Source organism: Neoarius graeffei, chromosome 12 (assembly GCF_027579695.1).
Source record: "Neoarius graeffei isolate fNeoGra1 chromosome 12, fNeoGra1.pri, whole genome shotgun sequence".
Lineage (NCBI taxonomy): Eukaryota > Metazoa > Chordata > Actinopteri > Siluriformes > Ariidae > Neoarius > Neoarius graeffei.
In genome coordinates, this window is record NC_083580.1 from 26,967,329 (window position 1) to 26,988,096 (window position 20,768).

Genomic DNA, 20,768 nt, shown 5'->3' on the forward strand with positions numbered 1-20,768 from the left:
GACACAATGCACCACACAGCCTTGGCCACCTTTGGGAAGAAGACCTCAAAGCCTCACGACTGGTTTGAAGCTAAGTTGACTGAGATGACACCTGTCATTGAGGCCAAATGCACTGCACTTGCAGAGCACAAGCAGTCACCAACCGAGAAGAACCTGCAGATTTTATGGGCTGCCAAAAGCAAGGTCCAGCAGACTGCTAGAAGCTGCACCAATGAATACTGGACAGAGCTAAGCAAGTCCATCCAGATGGCCTCTGCAATAGGCAACATCAGAGGAATGCACAATGGCTTCAAGAAGGCCCTCAGACTAGGCCAGAGCAAGACAACCCCCCTCAAGTCCTCCACTGGGGAAGTAATCACAGATAAAAGCCAGCAGATGGAGAGATGGGTGGAACACTATTCCGACCTCTACTCCAGAGAGAACTACGTGACCACTTTAGCGCTTGATACTGTCGAGTGCCTGCCAGTCATGGGAGAATTAGACATAGAGCCAACCGTAGAAGATCTCAGCAAGGCCATTGACAACTTGGCCATAGGCAAAGCCCCAGGCAGTGACAGGATCCCCCCAGACCTGATTAAGCATTGCAAGACTGCCCTCCTTCCTTTACACGATGTCCTATGTTAGTGCTGGCAAGAAAGAGCTGTACTGCAAGACATGAGGGATGCTAAGAACAAGGGTTTATAAGAACAAGGGTGACAAAAGTGACTGCAACAACTACAGAGGCATTTCCCTGGTCAGCATTGTAGGCAAGGTATTCGCTCGGGTCATCTTGCTTTGTTTGTAGAAGCTGGCCGAACGTGTTTACCCAGAGTCACAGTGCGGATTTCGCGCCGATAGGTCAACAGTGGACATGGTCTTCTCCCTCCATTAACTCTAGGAGAAATGTAGAGAACAGTGGATGCCCCGTACGTTGCTTTTATCGACCTCACTAAAGCCTTCAACCTGGTCAGCAGAGACGGCCTTTTCAAGATTCTTCCAAAGATCATCTGCCAACCAAATCTGCAGAGCCTGATTGAATCCTTTCACTCCAACATGAAGGGGACAGTACAGTTCAATGGCAGCTCTTCAGTGCCTTTTGACATGCAGCAGAGTGAAACAAAGCTGCGTCCTCGCTCCAACACTCTTTTGGATTTTCTTTGCTGTTCTGCTAAATCACGCCTTCGGCACAGCAACAGAGGGAATCTACCTGCGGACCAGGTCATATGGCAGGATCTTCAATCTCGCCCACCTCAGAATGAAGACAAAGGTTTGTGTAGCCCTTATCAGAGACATGCTGTTTGCCAATGATGCAGCAGTTGCAACCCACACACAGCGTGAACTGCAGTTGCTGATGGACAGATTCTCTCAGGCTTGTAAAGACTTTGGCCTGACCATCAGTCTGAAGAAGACTAACGTCCTGGGGCAAGATACAGTGGAACTGCTTGTCATTACCATCAACTACTATGAGCCTGATGCAGTCTACCAGTTTACATACCTTGGCTCCACCATCACTGGCAACCTCTCCTTGGACACCAAGATTGACAAGAGGATTGGGAAGGTAGCTACAACACTCGCACGCCTCACCACTAGAGTGTGGACAAACCCCAAGCTGACCAAAAAGACCAAGATGGGGGGGCGTCGTGGCTCAGGTGGATAAGGTGCCATACCATAAATCCGGGGACCCGGGTTCGATTCCGACCCGAGGTCATTTCCCGATCCCTCCCTGTCTCTCTCCCGCTCATTTCCTGTCTCTACACTGTCCTATCCAATAAAGGTGGGAAAAGCCCAAAAAAAATCTTAAAAAAAAAAGACCAAGATGACACTGTACAATGCCTGCATTATCAGCACACTGCTGTATGGCAGCAAGACTTGTACCACATATGCCAGGCAGGAAAAAGACTCAACGTCTTCCATCTGCGAAGTATCCACTGCATCCTGGACATATCATGGCAAGACAAAGTGCCCAGCACTGAGGTCTTGTCCCTAGCTGGCCTTCCCAGCATGTACACCCTCCTCAGGCAACGCAGATTGCGTTGGCTGGGCCATATGCACCGCATGAAAGATGGGCACATCCCAGAAGACCTCCTCTATGGAGAACTGGCAGCCAGAAGGCGAAGCTCAGGGAGCTCACAGCTGCAATACAAGGATGTTTGCAAGAGAGACATGTGAGCACTTGACATCAACATCAAGACCTGGGAGGACCTTGCAGCCAACCGCACAAGGTGGAGGAGCACCCTGAATCAACACCTCAAGATAGGGGAAGAGAAGCTGATGAACGCTGCAACAGAAAAGTGAGCACACAGTCAGGAGAGCAACAACTCCCACAGACCAGAGACCATCTACATACTATGTGACCTATGTGACAGAAACTGTCACTCCTGCATAGGCCTCTACAGCCACAAGAGGCACTGATCCATTTGAGCAAGGATTAAGACGTGAACCAGTGGCAGCCTGGGGGTAGTAAGGGAATTCCCTATGTAAGGGAATTTGCAGAGACAGTGACTGTCTACATTAATTATTTAGAGCAGTAGATGAGGCAGTGCATGGTGGGAACAAACTTGTCCTGTGGTATCAAGCTAGTGAAGTGCAATCACGCAAAGAAAATCTCCAGTTGCTTCAACAACACTAAATATGCACACCACATGTTGCAAGGTATGCAGGCCATCATGGACTACAAGATTCCACCATGTGTCAGTAACACTGGCACTGATTCCTTCTTCACAGATACACTCAACTCATTCTATGCATGTTTTGAAGCACTAAAACCTGCACAGAGGTAATCCACCCCTCTCTCTGACAACCAGGCCCTCAATTACTACCTCCCCAGAACACTCACACCAATCATGATGAAGTGCTTTGAGAGGCTGGTCATGAGTCACATCAGAACCTGAGTCCACGCTACATTGAACCCTCTCTAGTTTGCATATAGCTCCAACCGCCCCACAGAGGATTCATACTCTTCCACTGGCACTAACCCACCTCAACAAGAAGAATGCATGTACTGTATCAGAATGCTATTTATAGACTTCAGTTCAGCATTCAGTACCACTGCCCAGCAGCTGACTGATAAACTGGACCTGCTTGGTTTCAGTACTTTACTCTGTAACTGGATCCTGGACTTCCTCACTGGGAGACCGCAGTCGGTTGGGCAGCAGTAAGACCTCCATCACCCATACACTGAGCACTAGTACACCCCAGAGATGCATGATCAACTCGCTGCTGTTCATGCTGCTAACCCATGACTGCACTGCCCAATTCAGTTCAAACCACATTGTCAAGTTTGCTGAAAACACCACAGTAGTCAACCTCATCAGTGACAAGACACACTGCTGACTTCAAGAAGTCCTGAACTGATCTCTGTCCACTGCATAAATGGCTCCACAGATGAGAGAGTGATGAGCACCAAGTTCCTTGGTGTTCACATCATGGAAGAGCTCACCTGGATAAACAACATCAGCTCCCTGGCCAAGACTGCCAAGCAGCATCTGCACTTCCTGTGGCACCTAAAGAAGGTGAATATCCCTTCACCCATCCTTACCATTTTGCACAGCAGAACCATAAAATCTGACCAGCTGCATCATTGTCTGGTTAGGAAATTGCAACATCTCCAATCACAGGACTCTACAGAGGAGACCAACCAGCTGAACGTACCATCGGCACGCCTCTACCCCCTATTCAGGACATTTTCCACTCATGCAGCATCTGCACAGTCTCCAGCATTGTGGATGATTCCTCCCACAATCTATTTGCTCCTATGCCATCAAACAGAAGGGTTAGGTGCAGCAATTAGAATCAGGGGTTTGATAACTGCTCATTTAAAGGAGCTCATTTTGTACATAGCCAATTCTAAGGGAAGAATTTATTATTTTTTAAAAAAGGTTCAATTGCTTCTGGTATTATCTGTTTGAAGAGTTGTGTAGGTAAGGGATCTAGTACACAAGTTGAGGATTTTGATATGGAGATTAATGAAATTAGGTTATTTCTCTAAGGGGACTAAACATTCTACGTAATTGCTGATCTGATACATTTATATTGTTAACTACAGGGTTACTTAAATTGTCTGGCCTTAAATTAGTAGTTTGAATTTTTTGTCGAATATTTTCAATTTTGTCACTGAAAAAATTCATGAAGTTGTTGCTACTACATATTGCAGGTGTGCATGTGTCTATAGTGGTCTTTTTACTAGTTAATTTTGCTACAGTATTAAATAGGAATCTAGGATTATTTTTGTTATCCTCTACTCTGGTGGAGAGATATGTTGATCTAGCAGCACTAAGAGCTTTTCTATACTTCAGGAAGCTCTCCTTCAATAAATGCTACCAATTTTGTTTGATGCCATTTCCATTCTAATTTTCTAGTGGTCTTTTTTAAAGTGCAAGTGTAATCATTATACCATGGTGCTTCACTGAAATGACACCTGCTGAAGGGAAGAAATATTGTCTTGTTATAATAGACATGTTTTCTAAGTGGGTAGAAGCTTTTCCTACATTCAAACAAGATGCAGTAGCAAAAGGCCCTGCTGTCTGAAATAATTCCGAGGTGGGGTATTCCACAGAAAATAAGTAGCGATAACGGGACCCCATTTGTCAACCAAGCCCTCAAATAGGTAGGAAAGATGCTGGGTATAGGCTTAAGACAGCATTGTGCATACCATCCTGCAAGCAGGGGTGCAGTAGAAAGAGAAAATGGCACTCTAAAAAACAAATTGTCTAAATGTTGGGCAAAAACAGGACTAAATTGGATAAAAGCCCTCCCTATTGTTCTTTTCCATATGCGCATGCAGGTAAGACCAAAAAACAAACTTAGCCTATTTGAGGTACTGTTTGGCAGACTGACAAACACTAGAATAGGGCCAAACCTGATGCCATGCCTAACAACAATTTTGTGTGAAGATGAAATGTTGCATTATTGTGCAGAACTATCTTCTGTTTTGTGTGCCACCCACAAGCAGGTGAAAAATGCTCTTCCGCAGCCTGCAACAGGTGCACTTCATGATCTGTAGCCCAGCAACTGGGTAGTGGTGAAGGACTGCTGACATAAAAGCTAGAGACACCCCAGGTGGCTTGGTCCATACCAGATCCTCCTGATGGCACAGACGGCTGTTAAGGTCAGCAAGAGAACCACATGGATACACACCAGCCACTGCAAATGAGCACCAATGCCCAAACCTGAAGGGAAAGAAGAGAACAAGGAAAACAGTGAGTGAAGGAAGGATTTGGTGATGGAATAGTGTCCCCGAGTCTCCATGAGGTGGGAAGAGTGCAAAGGGCATGCCTGCACTTGGAGCACCAACAAACTTACATGCGTCCTGTCATTTGTCATCACCTCATCTGACACAAGCATTGGTCCACACCCGGTCCCAATACAGAGGAATGAATTCTGGAAATACACAAACTTCACAGTGACAGCTCTGAATGTGACAAGGGACTGTGTGGTGTGTACAGTCCTACCTACATCTACACACCAACCTTTCCCTTTCAAACCTGTGGAGAGCAAAGAGAATGACACTCTACAGGCAATGACATATGTGAACATAATGGTTCAGGGATGGAATAATATATACCAGAATAGATATTATAATTATACTAGTCTTACACACTCATTCTGATTTAATAAAGAGCAAGCCCCATATGAGCTGAATAGGAGTTTCTCTGGGGAATAGGATGCCAACATCATTGTGAATTCTCCAAGAAAACAGTATTCTGTGTGCATACACAGTGAAGATGGTGGCATCCCACTAGGGAAAATCCCAAGCTCGCTCTGCTAGATCATGTATGATGCCTATAACAAAACATGCAAGTGTCACCAGAGCAATTGCACCCTGTGACATCCGGGGAGGATCTTCCACCAATTCAGCACAAGATACCTCCCAGACTGGGTATGTGGAAGCCAGGCCTACTATTACCTCCCCAGTGACTGGACAGGTGTGTGTGTGTGTGTGTGTGTGTGTGCACCTGCCTTTACTCAACTACTAACATCTACAACAGTTCGAGCAGGGACGACACCTAAACAGAGCCAACAACACAGGAAGTCAGTGCAAGATGACAAGTTCCCCCCCACCTGAACATCAATTAAGAGCCTAAGTGGGAAAAATTCCTACATGCAGCCTTCCCTCAATACGGTTTGACCCAAGTCTGGAACCAGTTAGAAGTAACCCACTATCGCCTTGCTATGTTCATACATGAGACAGTGCTGGCCCTAGAAGGGGTGCAGGAAGAATTAATTGCAGTGCAACTTATTACAACCCAGAACAGACTGGCCCAGGCCATTCTCCTGGCCAAAGAGAGAGGTGTATGTGCAGTGATGGGAGATGAGTGCTGCACATACATTCTAGCCAACAATGGAGAGCATGGCAACATCACTCAAGCAATCAGCCAAATGAGAGATGTAGCACACCAGTTGTGCTTGGACGAGCATGGAGACTATAACTGGGGGTGGTTGTACGGATTTTGTTCAGGAAATGGACAGCATATGTTTCTATGTGTATTTCTGTTGTTCTGATATTATTGTTGATTTGTTTCTGTGCACCAGGTTTGATGCAAGGTCTCACTGCTATGATAAATAATGTCAGCATATCTACGTGGTTACGAACTGGTTAAGGTAGACCCAGATGAGCTTCCAGACTGGCCTTTGTCACCTCACGGGGACTATGATCCTCCATTTGGACCATAGTCCCCATGGATGATGAGGACCTAAAAGAGAAATTGTCAGATAATATTTAAATTTAGCAGCACCACACATTGCTTTTCCTATCTAAAGAATGCCATGTTCTAGAGATGCCTATGTCTCACTAAAACCATAATATGCTTAGTTTTCATTCTCCTATAAATTAAATTTCTACCTGAAGCCTAAAGGGAAGGGTAGAGATAGATGTGGTTAGGAGAAGTTTTGTAGTTAACTTGGTAGTTGACATGGTTAGCTTGGTATGCAGTATGTTATTGAAGAATCGATAAAAGGGGAGAAGTGTAATAGAAAATTTTAAGTGTTTAAGAAGATTTGAAATGTCTAAGTTTAAACATTTAATTTCCACCATCTAAGCAGAAAAATTTTGTCCTTGTGTGTGTGTACATGATGAGACTGGTTGTATTCATTCGGTATCTGTTAGATCAGTGCTTCTCAACCACTGGGCCATGGCCCAATTTTTTTTCCAACTTAATTTTTTACTTGTAGTAGAGTACAATTACTGGGTTGCAGCTGACGTCACATCTGCCTTATTAAGCTACGGTCACACTACAGCTCGCAATGCTTTGCAATGGGTTATCAATGAAAATGAGGCATTTTGGTGGAGATATACATGTGAGCTAAAAGTTGTCACACAGTAGGTGAACACTTGACTGTCACACCTTTGTGTGCTCGAGTCTGGCACAGCTTGGGACCCAGTCATTATGGGAAACACCTGATACTGATTTGAGTGCAATCAGCACACACAAATACGGAAGCTGTTTTCACAGAGGCTTTGCAAAGAATCATCATGGTTACATTTGTTTCTAGCCATGTTTATGACGCTGTTTAAATATTCTGCTTTGCTTTTGGAAATATCACACCTGCAACTAAACAATCTTCCTGCATTTAGATCCATCTACCGCCATCTATTTTGTAGTGTCCTAATCACCAGATCTTTAACCCAGCCATATAAAAAGTTGTACTTCTCCATGCTCTTCCAGGTTTTCATCTGTTCATTCATGTAGAACGAGGTCTACAGCACCAGGTAGTTTGAGATGTCAGGGAACTCAACGCATGGATAATTTTTCAACTCATAGGAAAAAAAATCTTTGTTAGTGTGTCAGGATCGACCCATTGAGTAGTTTCTATATCAACTTCTTTTGAGTGTGCATTTTGGTTTTAATAACTTGCTTGTTTTCTGTACACAAACATGGCAATAAGTTCTTGTGTTAATCAACCAGACTCCACTTTTGGATCATTAATCCCTTTTGACTGAGAACGCCCTTGCATGCATGGTTTTATCCATGCAGTTTTAAATACAATACCTACAATTAAAAACAGTTTGTTTTTATTGCATTTATATAGTTCCTGGGCTCCCATCTGTAAAAGGGACTGATGTTACATTACATTAATATACTTTACAGTAAACTATTAGATTCTAATATAATAAATTAGCCAAAATAATTGGGGATCTTTTTTAATGGGCCCCAACTTGTTACAAGTATGAATAGGTGGACCTCAAAGCAGAAAAAGTTGAGAACACCGGTGTTAGATAATGTTTGCATGCACTCACCTAGCTTCAAGGTTTTCACATATTCAGGTTATAAAGCAAGCACAAAAGGGATGAGATGTGCTCTTCTCTTTTCTAGTGACAGCCCTATCTTGCAAGACTGAATAAAACCCATTTCTTCTGTTTACTTCAGGTTCTGGGTTCCAGCATGTTAAATTCTTTTTTCTACCACACAGAGTCACATAGCTCTCCATAGCCCTAGATGTGTTTTTGAATCCGTCTTTCCCCAGTATTTCCCTACTACCAAATATGAACTTTCCAAATGTTGTAATGATTTCTTTAGCACAGTGTGAATCAGTGAGGATAGGCTGCCTGAACACAGCAGAGTGTTTGCTTGTGCATGTATGCTAGGGCTTGTATGTGTGCATGCCACTTTAGTCATATGTTTGGGTTGCTAGAAGCTGTGTATTGTATACATATTTGGTGGATTCTACATACTGAAATGTAGAATGATGGTCAGTATTTTAACTTACTGGCAAGCTGAACTGCTCCCATACACCAGACTTTAAATATTTGGGGGAAATGTCCAGCTTCTGCTTGCTGGTGAACATGAAAGCTAGTACATTCTAGTAAGATAATTTTTTAAACCCTGTAGCCTCTTCTAATTTGAGATAATATGCAGTGACCTTTTCAGAGGTGGGAGTGTAGGCTTGATTTAGGGTGTTTTCACACTTGGTCCCTTTCAGCCATGTAACCGAACTCAGATTGATGACTCAGCATTTTTTGCGCATATGTGAACACTCCAACCGTACCCAGACCCCTTTAAAGCAAACCGAACTGAGACCACCTCAGGAGGTGGTCTCAGTACGGTTCGCTAAAAATCAACAGTACGGTTTGCCTAATCTGCGCATTGTGAACAAAAAGCGCACCGGGTTCACTTCGCCTTTTTCACTGTAGTTTAACCTTCTTCATTTGCCGTAGTTGGTCACGTGACTGTAGCAGGGAAACTCAACTTCCTTTTGGAACTTACCACAGCCACTTTACAGTTCTCTGAACTTACTGACTGATGAGTCGGCCACAATAATATAACTATATTAATATAATAAATTTATTTTCCTTAATCCGCACTATTTTGATCAAAGAATACAGCAGGGCAAGCATGGCAGCAGACATTTTGATTCAAGAGAAAATTACCCAGAATTCCGTGCACTGGGGGTCTGAGGGCTCTAGAGGACCTGGTGTGAACAGAAAGAGGACTGAGGCCCCATCAAAGCTTAACTGGACCAGAAAGAGAACCCAGTCCTCTTTGTAATAAATTCACAGTGTGAACTAGGGCTGTAACAATATGCGTATCAAAATCGAAATTGCGATATGCAGAGCCACGATCCGTGTCGCGATACAAGAAGGCAGAATCGCGGTACACCCTTTCAAACTTCTCCTCAGCCCAAAAACAGAGGTGCTTCCAAACTTCAATTTATGAATACTTTACTTTTTATTTAAATTACATTTTAAACTTACTTAAATTACTTTTATTTTTTATATCTATTCGTAAGTCATTTTTTCGCCGACCTGCGACAATCTTCTGCGAGTCACGCAACGTCCACACTCGCCACTGGCAGAGCATTCATTTCTTTTAAGCGGTCGCCATTCTGGTTGCGAAGCGGGGAGCGAATCTGTAAACAAGCAGCTCATTGGCTGGCTAGGTGTGCCACAAGCCAATCACAATCACTTGACCGGAAAGGCATGCAGTGTTGCCAGATTGGGCGGTTTTAGGTGCTTTTTGGCTGGTTTTGAACATATTTTGGGGTGGAAAACGTTACAGTATCTGGCAACACTGAGCATCTGCTTAGGCGGAAGCCTTCTGCGGCAGTTACATTTTGACACGCGAGCAATGTTTCACTATAAAAATTCCGTAATTTCCATCTGTTTTCCGCGATCACAGAAAATCATTGGCCCTATGAGAGTGAGACAGTGAGAGAGCCACCCCTATACCCCCCCCCCCCCAAAAAAAAAAAAAATCTTAACGGATTTACACGATTTGGAAAAATGACTTTTTCAGAACCAAAAAAAAAACAGAACTTCCGGCTCAACAGTATTATTTTGAGAAATAAAACAATCTTTGGATATACATTTGTTCATTTTTGCATACATATTACTCATTCTCTGCAGTGGTCTGAATTATTTGTTATTAAATAGTTAATGTAAGTAAGTAAATGTTAATAAGTCAAATTTACTACTTTAAAAAAACATTTTAAAAAAATCGTGGGTGTATCGAATCGTGGGTCAAAAATCGCGATACGAATCGTATCGTGAGTTGGGTGTATCGTTACAGCCCTAGTGTGAACACAAAAAGAACTGAGTTCTTTTTCTGTTGGTCCACTTTTTGGTCCACTTAAAGAGGACTGAGTCTGGTTCCTTTAAAGGGGACCAGGTGTGAAAACACCCTAAGTTTCAGTGTTTATTATACTTCATGCAATATGGGCACTATTTTATGATGAATAGCCTACTTTATAATTTTGTCTGTTAAATGCATTGTCTGATACACAGACGTATCCAAATGAGAACACTATCAAATGAAGCAATAAAATACACTATATTATGTACTATGGTGACATTTAGGCTTCTTACACATTTGCAGTTCCTATACTGTTCATTTGTAATCTGTTAATTGGCTGTGAGTGACTTGAAATGTTTTAATTTCTCAAAATAATAGGCACTCGCATTACACACTAAATATAAACCGTCACGCTGGGATATGGACCTGGGAAGAGATTCCATTTATTATGACTTTTGTATAACAGGCAAATACAAACAGTCTGCAACTGACATTACGACACAAGCAATTATATCACATTGATCATCATTATTGGTACAAATCATTACTAGAAGAGCAGCATCCAGCCAAGCACAAAGAATGCAATCATGTCCAAAAGTGCAAGTTCACTTCCTAGAATGAGTAGTAGTAGCAATAGTAATAGTAGTTTAAATTACACTTGGAGTCAACAACAGTGTAATTTAAAGGGGGGGGGGGGGGGAGTATAGTTTTAAAAATCATATGATCTGTGTAAATTTAATTTTCAAAAGTGTGTCATCCCCCTCACCAAACAATATACACATTGCCTTTTCTCCATTTTAAATAACGTATCTTGGAATATAAAAGTATTGAAATGTTTTAATAAGACAGCTCTTTGTAGTGACTTTGTCTTTTGGTCCCTATCATCAATATGTGACCAACATACTTAATGTCTGTCACAAAATAACAACAATAATAATAATAAAGAAGAAAGAGGAGGAAGAAACTATGGGTTTACTCCAGTTATCGTGGCATCATATTACTTGCCATTTCTGCCAATATTGCGACTTCATTGTTGCCCATGTAAGTATATTTAAAGTTTCAAATACACTGTCTGGCCAAAAAAATATATAAATAAAATAAAAAACCTTTCTATTTGAATTTAATAAGCACATGCTTAAGAGCATTTGATTGGATAATTACTGCAGTAATTAATATGCTTCAGCTGGCAACAATTATTTTAACCCTAACTGATGCAGTAAGTAGCTTTTCATTTCTTAACCATCCATGTTGGAAATGTATCCCATGGTCATGGAAAAGATGTAAGAGTGTTTCCAAAGAGTCTAATTATTGGCCTACATCAAGCAAAGAAGAAAATTAAGGAAATTGCTGAAATTAGTGGAATTGGGTTAAGAATTTAAAGTTAGAAAGCTGATTCTAAGTTAAGTTAGAATCAACTTTGCAGAATAAATGTGGTCGGGAAAAAAAAAAAAAAAAAACCTGAGCAACCATGATCAGAGATCATTTAAATGCATGAAGTCATATTTAAAAAAAAAAAAAAAAAAAGACAGTAAAACTCATGGCTATGTTTAATATTGAAAGTAAGAGCATTTCCACATGCATAATGTGATAAAAACTCACAGGATTGGGACCAAACAGCTGTGTGACCATAACAAATAGTTTTCTTATTGACTCTAATCAGAAAAAAGGCTTCAATTTGCTAGGGAGCATAAAAATTGGACTTTGGAGCAGTGGGAAAAGGTAATGTGGTCTGAATGAGTCCAGATTTACCCTATTCCAGAGCAATGGGTGCATGAGGGTAAGATAAGCACATGAAGTGATGCACTCATCATGTATAGTGGCCACAGTACAAGCCTCTGGAAGCAGTGTTATGATCTGGGGGTTACTTTAATTGGTCAGTTCTAGGCTCAGCAACATTATGTGGCAATAAAATTAAATCAGCTAACTACCTGAATGCACTGAATGACCAGGTTATCCCATCAAAGGATTTTTCCCCCCTGATGGCACAGGCATAAACTTAGGGTTCAGTTTGTGAAAGAGTGGTTCAGGGAGCATGAGGAATTATTTTTCACACATGAATTGGCCACCACAGAGCCCTGAAATTAACCCCATTGAAGGTCTTTAGGATGTGCTAGAGAAGACTTTACAGAGTGGTTCAACTCTCCAATCATTAAGAGAAGAGCTCAGCAAAATTTAATGCAACTCTGGATGGAAATAAAGGTTTTTAATAGACATAACTGATTAGCGACACATAAATATTCATTAAAGTTGCAAAGAAACAAAACAACGTATAAAGAAATATTCATCTGATTCAAAAACCACCTTAAGACATCAAAATGAGAGCAGGTTTGAATGAAAATACAGCTTGTTATGAGCTTATGCTCTGTAGATGAAAGCTCCTGCCCACTGGTCCCTTATTTACAAATGGTGCACACAAATTTTCCCTTGTCTACCTCTAGTTTATGTAGATGTGATATTGAGCTAATAAAAGGAAAGCATTCAGTGGGTTATCAAGAGCTGAGGGCAGGGGGCTGTCCTAAATAGAGAGGGAGAAAAAATAATAATAAATAAAAATTTCAGTGAAGCAGAGTTAGAGGTGCTTTAGGTTTCTGCAAATAAAACGACATTTACAAAAAAAAAAAGTTTTCTCCTCACCTGTAGTTAAGTGAAAGTTAATAAGTTAAAACACCAAAAAGCAGACTTCCAAAATAAACAAAATCACATTTGTTCTGTTTGAGTGTCAATATGAAATTATAACATTTTGTTGTTTAAAAAAAAGTGCTAGGTTATTCAGCATCATTGAGTAAACTGTCTCTTCAAAAACCAAAGGTTTTTTGGTGGTGCATATTTATTATTATTATTATTATTATTATTATTATTATTATTATTATTATTATTATTAACAACAGAAGGATTAATAAGCTGATAAACATCCACATCAGCATATTATGATTTACATTTTGTCAGGAAGCAGACATTTATGGATGTAATTGCAGGAAGAAGTGGTGAGCAAGGTGAACTGAGCCAAATTGTGAAGCAAAAGCTGCATCCACGTGTTGAGGTCGGCAAGCATCTGTTGACATTCTCCTAACAACCGCCCCTGGGTACTCAGTTTGGCTTCCTCTGCTACATCCATTGTAGGTGAAGTATCCTGTCAGGAAGCAGGCACTTACAGATGTAATTGCAGGAAGAAGTGGCAAGCAAGGTGAACGGAGCCAAATCATGAAGCAAAAGTCGTAGTCAGAAGACAGGCGAGGGTCAGTCAACAAAACAGGAAGCGAACTCGGTGAAAGGATAGCGAATCAAGGACCAGCAAACCAGGCAGAGACTAACAAAGGTTCAGTATGGACTCAGGAAAGCAGAATGATACTTCACATGGATACTGTGTGAGGGAGAAGTTTAAGTAGCATGGTGGTGATGAGTGAATGGGCAACAGCTGAGTTCAATACTCCAGTGGGGTGTCGTGGCTCAGGTGGATAAGGTGCCATACCATAAATCCGGAGACCTGGGTTCGATTCTGACCCGAGGTCATTTCCCTCTCCCTCCTGCTCATTTCCTGTCTCTACACTGTCCTATCCAATAAAGGTGGAAAAAGACCAAAAAAATACTCCAGTGACAGGGGGTGCTGTGAATCTTGGTCGTTGTAGTTCTGAGTGGCCATCTTTGTAGTTTGACTGGCACTGCTGGTTTCAGCACTCTTACTGACAGACCCTACCCCCCCAAGGAGCTCCCTCTGGGAGCTATATTCTTCTTGGGGTGTCGTCTACCCCTAAGTGTGGGTTTGTCAGGGTTTTGAGCGTGGAATTCCTGTTTCATCGGGGATCAAGGACATCTTTGGCACCTACCCAACTTCATTCTTCCGGCCCATAGCCTTCCCAATCTACCAGATACTCGATTTGGCCTCTTCTGCATTGGCAGTCAAGTAGTCTATTTATCTAGTAGATGGGTTTCCCCTCTAGGCTCAGTGGTTGGGGTTCCGGCGCAAGAGGGTCCTTGGCAAGTGGGCCTGAAATGGCAGGCTTGAGACAGGAAACATGAAAAGTTGGAGATATGACTATGAGAGGGGAGCTCTAGCCTGTAGGAAACCTTATTGATTCTCCTAAGGACCTTGAATGGGCCAATGTATTGGCCTTGCAGTTTTCAGCAGATGTTGAATGGTCTGAGGTTTTTTGTGGTGACCCAAACCCTGTCACCAGGAGTGAAATCTGGGTTGTTGCCCCTGTGTTTATCAGCATACTTCTTGTACTTGGCATTGATTGTTTCGATGCACTGATGTACTTCCTCCCAGATGGCTTGACTGCATGAAAACCAGTCTCTTACAGCTTGGACTTGTGTTGGGGTGTTGTCCCAGGGGAACAAGGGTGGCTGGTAGCAGAGTATGCACTGGAATGGGGTTAGTTGCATCACGGAATGCTTCAAAGAGTTTTGTGCATACTCAGCCCATGGAATGAAATGTGCCCAGTCCCCTGGGTTCCTCATACAAAAGATTCACAGGAAGCATCCAATCTCTTGATTTGCCCTCTCCACTTGATGTGAGACTGACTGACACTCCCAGTTGTTCCATGAAGCAGGACCATAGCCAGGAAATGAACTGGGGACCTCTGTAACTGACTATGTCCTCGGGAATGCCAAAGTACCTGAATATATGGTGGAAAAGTAATTCGGCAGTCTGGAGTGCAGTCGGGATGCCTGGTAATGGGAAGATTTTAAGGGCTTTAGAGAATCTGTCAACAATGACTATGATGGTCATGTTTCCTATAGAAGGTGGTAGATCTGTGATGAAATCAAGGGCTATACTGTATATAACCAGGGTCTCTGTGGTAGTAGGAGAGGACAAAGTTTATCCGCTGGTGGGGTACAAGGCACTTTTGCCTGGGCACACTTGGAGCAAGATGCAACAAACTGATTGATATCTGTGAGCATGTTCTCCTACCAGTACTTGTTGCTTAACATTTGGTGAGTTCGTTGGCTCCCTGGATGTCCTGTGGCATGAGATGTGTGGGCCCAAGTGATAAGAAACCCTCGGAACTGCTTTGGGACATAGAGTAGGCCAGGCGGAAGACTCACGGGAAGTGTTCTGGGCTGAGAGTTCCTTATCTGTTGATCTAGGTCCCAAGTGATGGACTGCACGAAGCAGTTGGATGGAAGAATTACATGGGTATTAGAATCTTGCTGTGAAGACAAAGATATGTGACAAAGTATCCACCTTAGTGTTCTTTGATCCAGGGCAGAACGAGATCGTGAAATTAAAATGGGTAAAGAAAAGAGCCCATCTAGCCTGTTGTGGATTGAGATGCTTGGCTTTCTTGAGGTATTCTAGGTTTTTGTGGTCTGCGAGTATGGTGAAGGGATGAGTGGCTCCCTCCAGCCAGTGTCTCCACTCCTCAAGAGCGAGTTTGATGGCTAAGAGTTCACAGTTACCAACATCATAGTTCCTTTCAGCTGATGTGAGCAGCTTGGAGAAGAAAGCCACCGGGTGCAGTTTGTGCTTCTTGCCACAATGTTGGGATAAGACCTCTCTGACCCCTGGGTCAGATGCGTCAACCTCTACAATGAAAGGCTTAGTTGGGTCAGGATGTTGCAGAACCAGGGCTGAGGTGAACATTCTCTTCAGTCGATTGAAGGCTTCTTCAGCAGAGGGATTCCACTGCAGTTATTTGGGTCCCTTCTTAAGCAAGGCCATTAGGGGAGCTGCAATGGTGCTGAAACTTTGAATGAAACAATGATAGAAGTTTGCAAACCCCAGGAATCATTGAAGTTCCTTAACAGAGGTGGGCACAGGCCAAGACGTGACTATGGAAACTTTGGAGGAATCCGTGCTTACTCCTTCTGAACTTATGATGTAGCCTAAGAAGGTGATTTGGTTAAGCCCTCTATAACCTATACAAGGCCAAAGACCACCACCTCACTTTTTGACAAAGAAAAAGCCTGCTGAGGCTGGTGATTTGGAGGGACAGATGTATCCTTGGTTGAGGGCTTCTTGAATGTACTCTTCCATGGCAGCATGCTCTTTCTGGGAAAGGGGATAAATTCGACCACATGGAGGCGATATACCTGGTAGGAGATTGATGGCACAGTCACATTACTGAAGACCTCCTTCAGGTCAAGATAACACTCCGGGACATTCTCACTGGAGTCTGGCTGCAGACTTTCTACTGACGTGGAAGAGATACAAAGTAGAGGACATGCAAGACAATGTTGGAAACAGCTGGGTGACCATTGCAGAATTTCTTTATTGTGCCATGAGATCAATGGGTTATGAAGTTGTAGCCAAGGGTACCCCAGGATGATGTCAATGTTCTGTGGTGGTTACATAGAGAGAAATTTGTTCTGAGTGGAGTGCTCCCACCTGAATGAGGACAGGAGTGGTCCTGGCGGTAACCTGGCCATCACCTATGGGTCCTCCATCAATGGTTTGTACGCGGAGTGGGTTCTGCAGAGGGATTGCGGGCAGGTCGTACTTCTGCATGATCCCACTATTGATGAAATTCCCCTCTACCCCTGAGTCTATGAAGGCAGACAGGACATGTGTGGAGGATACCAGCTTTAACAATACAGGTACTTTGAAAGATTGTGCATTAAAATTTACAATCTGGACTCACCACTTGAGTAGTGGGTTCCACTGGCTTGGAGCATGAAGAACAGATGGGACACTGACTTATCTTTTGCACTGAACTCCCACAGTAAAAACAGAGATCCTCTCTCTTCCTCCTTTCTTGTTCAGATTTTTTTCAGGTGAGTGTGGGACACTTCCATGGGGGCACTTTCTTCAGTGTGCTGAACAGGCTTGGAGGGTTCCTTGAGAGAAGGTCAGCCGGTGAGCAAATGATCCAGCCGAATCGCCAGGTCAGTGAGGGAGTCGTGTGTCATGCTTTCATCCCTAGAAGCCATTTCACTGAGTATCTCTGGATGGAGACCCTGATGGAACACTGTTTTCAAAGCTGGTTTGTTCCATCCACTGGCTACAGCAAGGGTTCGAAAGTCCAAGGCATACTCTGCAACTTTCCTTGAGCCCTGTTTCATGGTGAGGAGACTCTCTCCAACTTCAATGCCCTCAGGTTCATGATCAAACACTCCTTTGAAGAGCTTGAGGAAATGCTCATAGGAAGTTGTGTGTTCGCCTCCTTTACTCCATACAGCGCTAGCTCATTGCAGTGCCTTGCCAGTGAGGAAGAATAATAATTTGGTGATATTGTGGTCATCCGAGAGACATGGCATCGTGGAGAAGGACAGGGAGCACTGTAGCAGAAATCCCTTACAAGCAGTCATATCTCCAGCATATTTTTCTGGAACCAGGAGCTGTAGTACGGCACTAGAAGATGCCTCAGGGTGTGGAAGGAGGGCCTGTGACATCATAGTTGCAAGTTGTGTCATCCATGTGTTGAGGTCGGCAAGCATCTGTTGATGTTCTCCTAACAACCACCCCTGGGCACTCAGTGCAGTTTGTTTGGCTTCCTCCGCTACATCCATTGTAGGTGAAGTATCCTATCAGGAAGCAGGCACTTACGGATGTAATTGCAGGAAGAAGTAATTGCAGGAAGAAGTGGCAAGCAAGGTGAACTGAGCCAAATCGTGAAGCAAAGTCATAGTCAGAAGACAGACAAGGGTCGGTCGATCGGCAATCAGAGTAATGTAGACAAAACCAGAAGCAAAATCAGTGAAAGGGTAGTGAGAGTCAAGGAACAGCAAAACAGGCAGCAAATAACAAAGGCTCAGTATGGAATGGGGAAAGCAGAATGATACTTAATGTTGATACTGTGTGAGGGAGAGGTTTAAGTAGCGTGGTGGTGATGAGTGAATGGGCAACAGCTGAGTTCAATACTCCGGTGATGGGGGCACTGTGAATCTTGGTCATTGTAGTTCTGAGTGGCCATGTTTGTAGTTTGATTAGTGCTGCTGGTTTCAGTGCTCTTACTGACACATTTATAAATTGCATTTTGACACTAAACCCCATTTCTTAACTGTAAATCAATCATTTTTCAAACCAGTTGTTGAAACAGTATACTTAAATTTACATGCATGCTCTACTCATTCTACAAAACATTCTACTCATGCTCCTAAGTGTAAAATTATGCACAATAAGAAGAACTAATGTAAACCTCAACATGATCAACTTCAAATCATATAATGTACTTGGATCACTGCACTTTTATATATGAAATATACTGTTGTGTATAAATTGCTCTTTTTTTATGTTTACAGCATTTATTTGACTCCCTTATCCAGAGTGACTTCATACTTTGTAGTCTCTATCAAAAACAAATCCTCATGCTAGTTCACTCGGACAGGAATTAAGAATACCATTAGGAAAATTTTGTGAAAACTAGTTGTTTTCATTAAATTATTGGCATTAATTAAAGAATATTAAAAATAAAGAAAATGAGCCAATACAAACCTATGGATTAAGCCAAATAATATTAATTATTCAATTTAAAATGCCACCATATTATCAGGGGTGTGTGCTGGTCTGTCTGTGCATAGCCATAAGATGTAAATAAATGTCTCAGCTGACAGAAGATTTAACTCACTACTTATTATTATTATTATTATTATTATTATTGTTGTTGTTGTATAGTAATAATAGTGATTCAAAATAACTTCCATTTCTACCTTTTAATGTCTATGCTGAGCACTCATTACATGCTCCCAACTTTCTGTGCGTGTCTCTAAATGCATATGAGCTGTATTGGGAGCTGGGAATGCGCTGCACATTACATTATCAACATACACACAAGTACGAAGAAAATCAGCATTTCTGAAACTTGTGTAAATCTGGTGGAAAAATTTAGTTCAGTTTAACTGAGGCAAAACTAAAAGAGTGAAAAATGACCTGTGCCCAGAAATGAGTTTGCTCAAACAAATATACCAAAGATGAAATTGACCAATAAGGAAACTCTCTTTGAATTTCTGTCCACTTATTTTACAGTCAGATTTGATTGTGTGCAACTTTGATGAATAAAGGTCTGTGTGTTTCAATCAGAAGGAAGCATGCATAAAAGATGTTTGAGGGAAGCATGTAGAAAAGATGTTTGAGCTCCTTTATTGTGACAACATTTACAAGAAGCATTGTAGGTGTCCTTCTGTGGGTAGATAATTCTGTTTACCAGACCAGTGTTTCATGAATGTTTTGATAAACTTTACAGACCAAATTGCTGCTTTGCCAGATGAGACACAACTGTAAGTAACTTGCTGGTCTCATAGTTAACAGTAATTGGATTTGTGTTTGTAGCTTGCCAGAGGTTTCTCTGTAGTTAAAATTTACTTGCTAAAGTAACACCACCTTACACCTTACAGTATATAGCTAGGTTATGAAACTGATTTGCTAGAAACTAGCAATACTCTAGTTATTCTTCTTAGCTATCTGGCTAGGTATATTACTTAGCCAAAAGTAGTCTAGTTCAGCAGCAGAAAAACAGCTTTCACTATTTCAGAATCCATCCTTCAGCAAGCTGATAAACTAGTGAGGAATGTTGAGTAAACCAATTTCACATGTGCAGCATGCTAAAAGTTGATGAATAACTAAAAAAAATTACCTAGAACAAATTAACATAAGAATAAAGAGAGTTATCCCATCCAGGTTGTATTTCCCAGGATAGATATAGAGTCCACAACAACCCTAACTTGGATAAAGCAAAAACTGAAAATGACTGAATTAATGAATGATAAATAAGCCTATAGGCATTAGTAAAGGACATATACAGTACATATAAACTGCAGCAGTGAAGTTTCCATAACAAGTTACTGATCACAAAAAGAGAGAAACAAATACCACTTATCTGTATGTGTCTGTAAAGTAGCACCTGTCCCCAATACCCTCAGCACACACACACCAATTAATACAAAGATCATAAAGTTGTAAACATTCCTACCATAACATCTGTGTTGCTAAAAACTGTTCATGCAAAAGAAAACACATCTCATCTCACTATGAATCACAAACACATCATAAAGGTCCCACATGAAGGTTCAATGGGAACTACCTCTTTATTGGGCATCAGTTACACTGCATCAGAAACATTAATGCTGAGTGGATGTGTTAGTGAACATGAGAGCACATCTTTAAACAGTGCCACTCCTTCATGTAATGCCTTATAGCAGTCTTTGGTCCAAAAGGCTACATTGCTTAGCATACACTGATAGGGCTTTAGAAATGGCAGGTTCAAGTAAACTCTCAAGAGATGATAACAGCAGATCCTTACCAACAGTTAATGCCCTTATTAGCCTATAGCTAATTAGCTCATTTGTTGAGTCCTTTATTTGTTTTCAACAGACTTTATTTTTGCTGTTGCACAGATAATGGTA

General features: G+C 42.0%; 1 protein-coding gene across 1 annotated transcript in view; it reads right to left on the reverse strand.

Annotated features, from left to right (window-relative positions):
- Window positions 1-6,574: 6,574 nt before the first annotated feature.
- The window catches only part of olfm1b (olfactomedin 1b), a 255,548-nt gene continuing 241,354 nt past the window's right edge, over window positions 6,575-20,768 (reverse strand). Inside the window, exons 8-11 of the mRNA XM_060934849.1 lie at window positions 16,860-17,010; window positions 16,521-16,621; window positions 16,376-16,479; window positions 6,575-6,671 (exon numbers count right to left, since the gene is read on the reverse strand). Coding sequence (XP_060790832.1) covers window positions 6,575-6,671; window positions 16,376-16,479; window positions 16,521-16,621; window positions 16,860-17,010 — 453 coding nt within the window. The remainder of the gene's footprint in view (window positions 6,672-16,375; window positions 16,480-16,520; window positions 16,622-16,859; window positions 17,011-20,768) is intronic.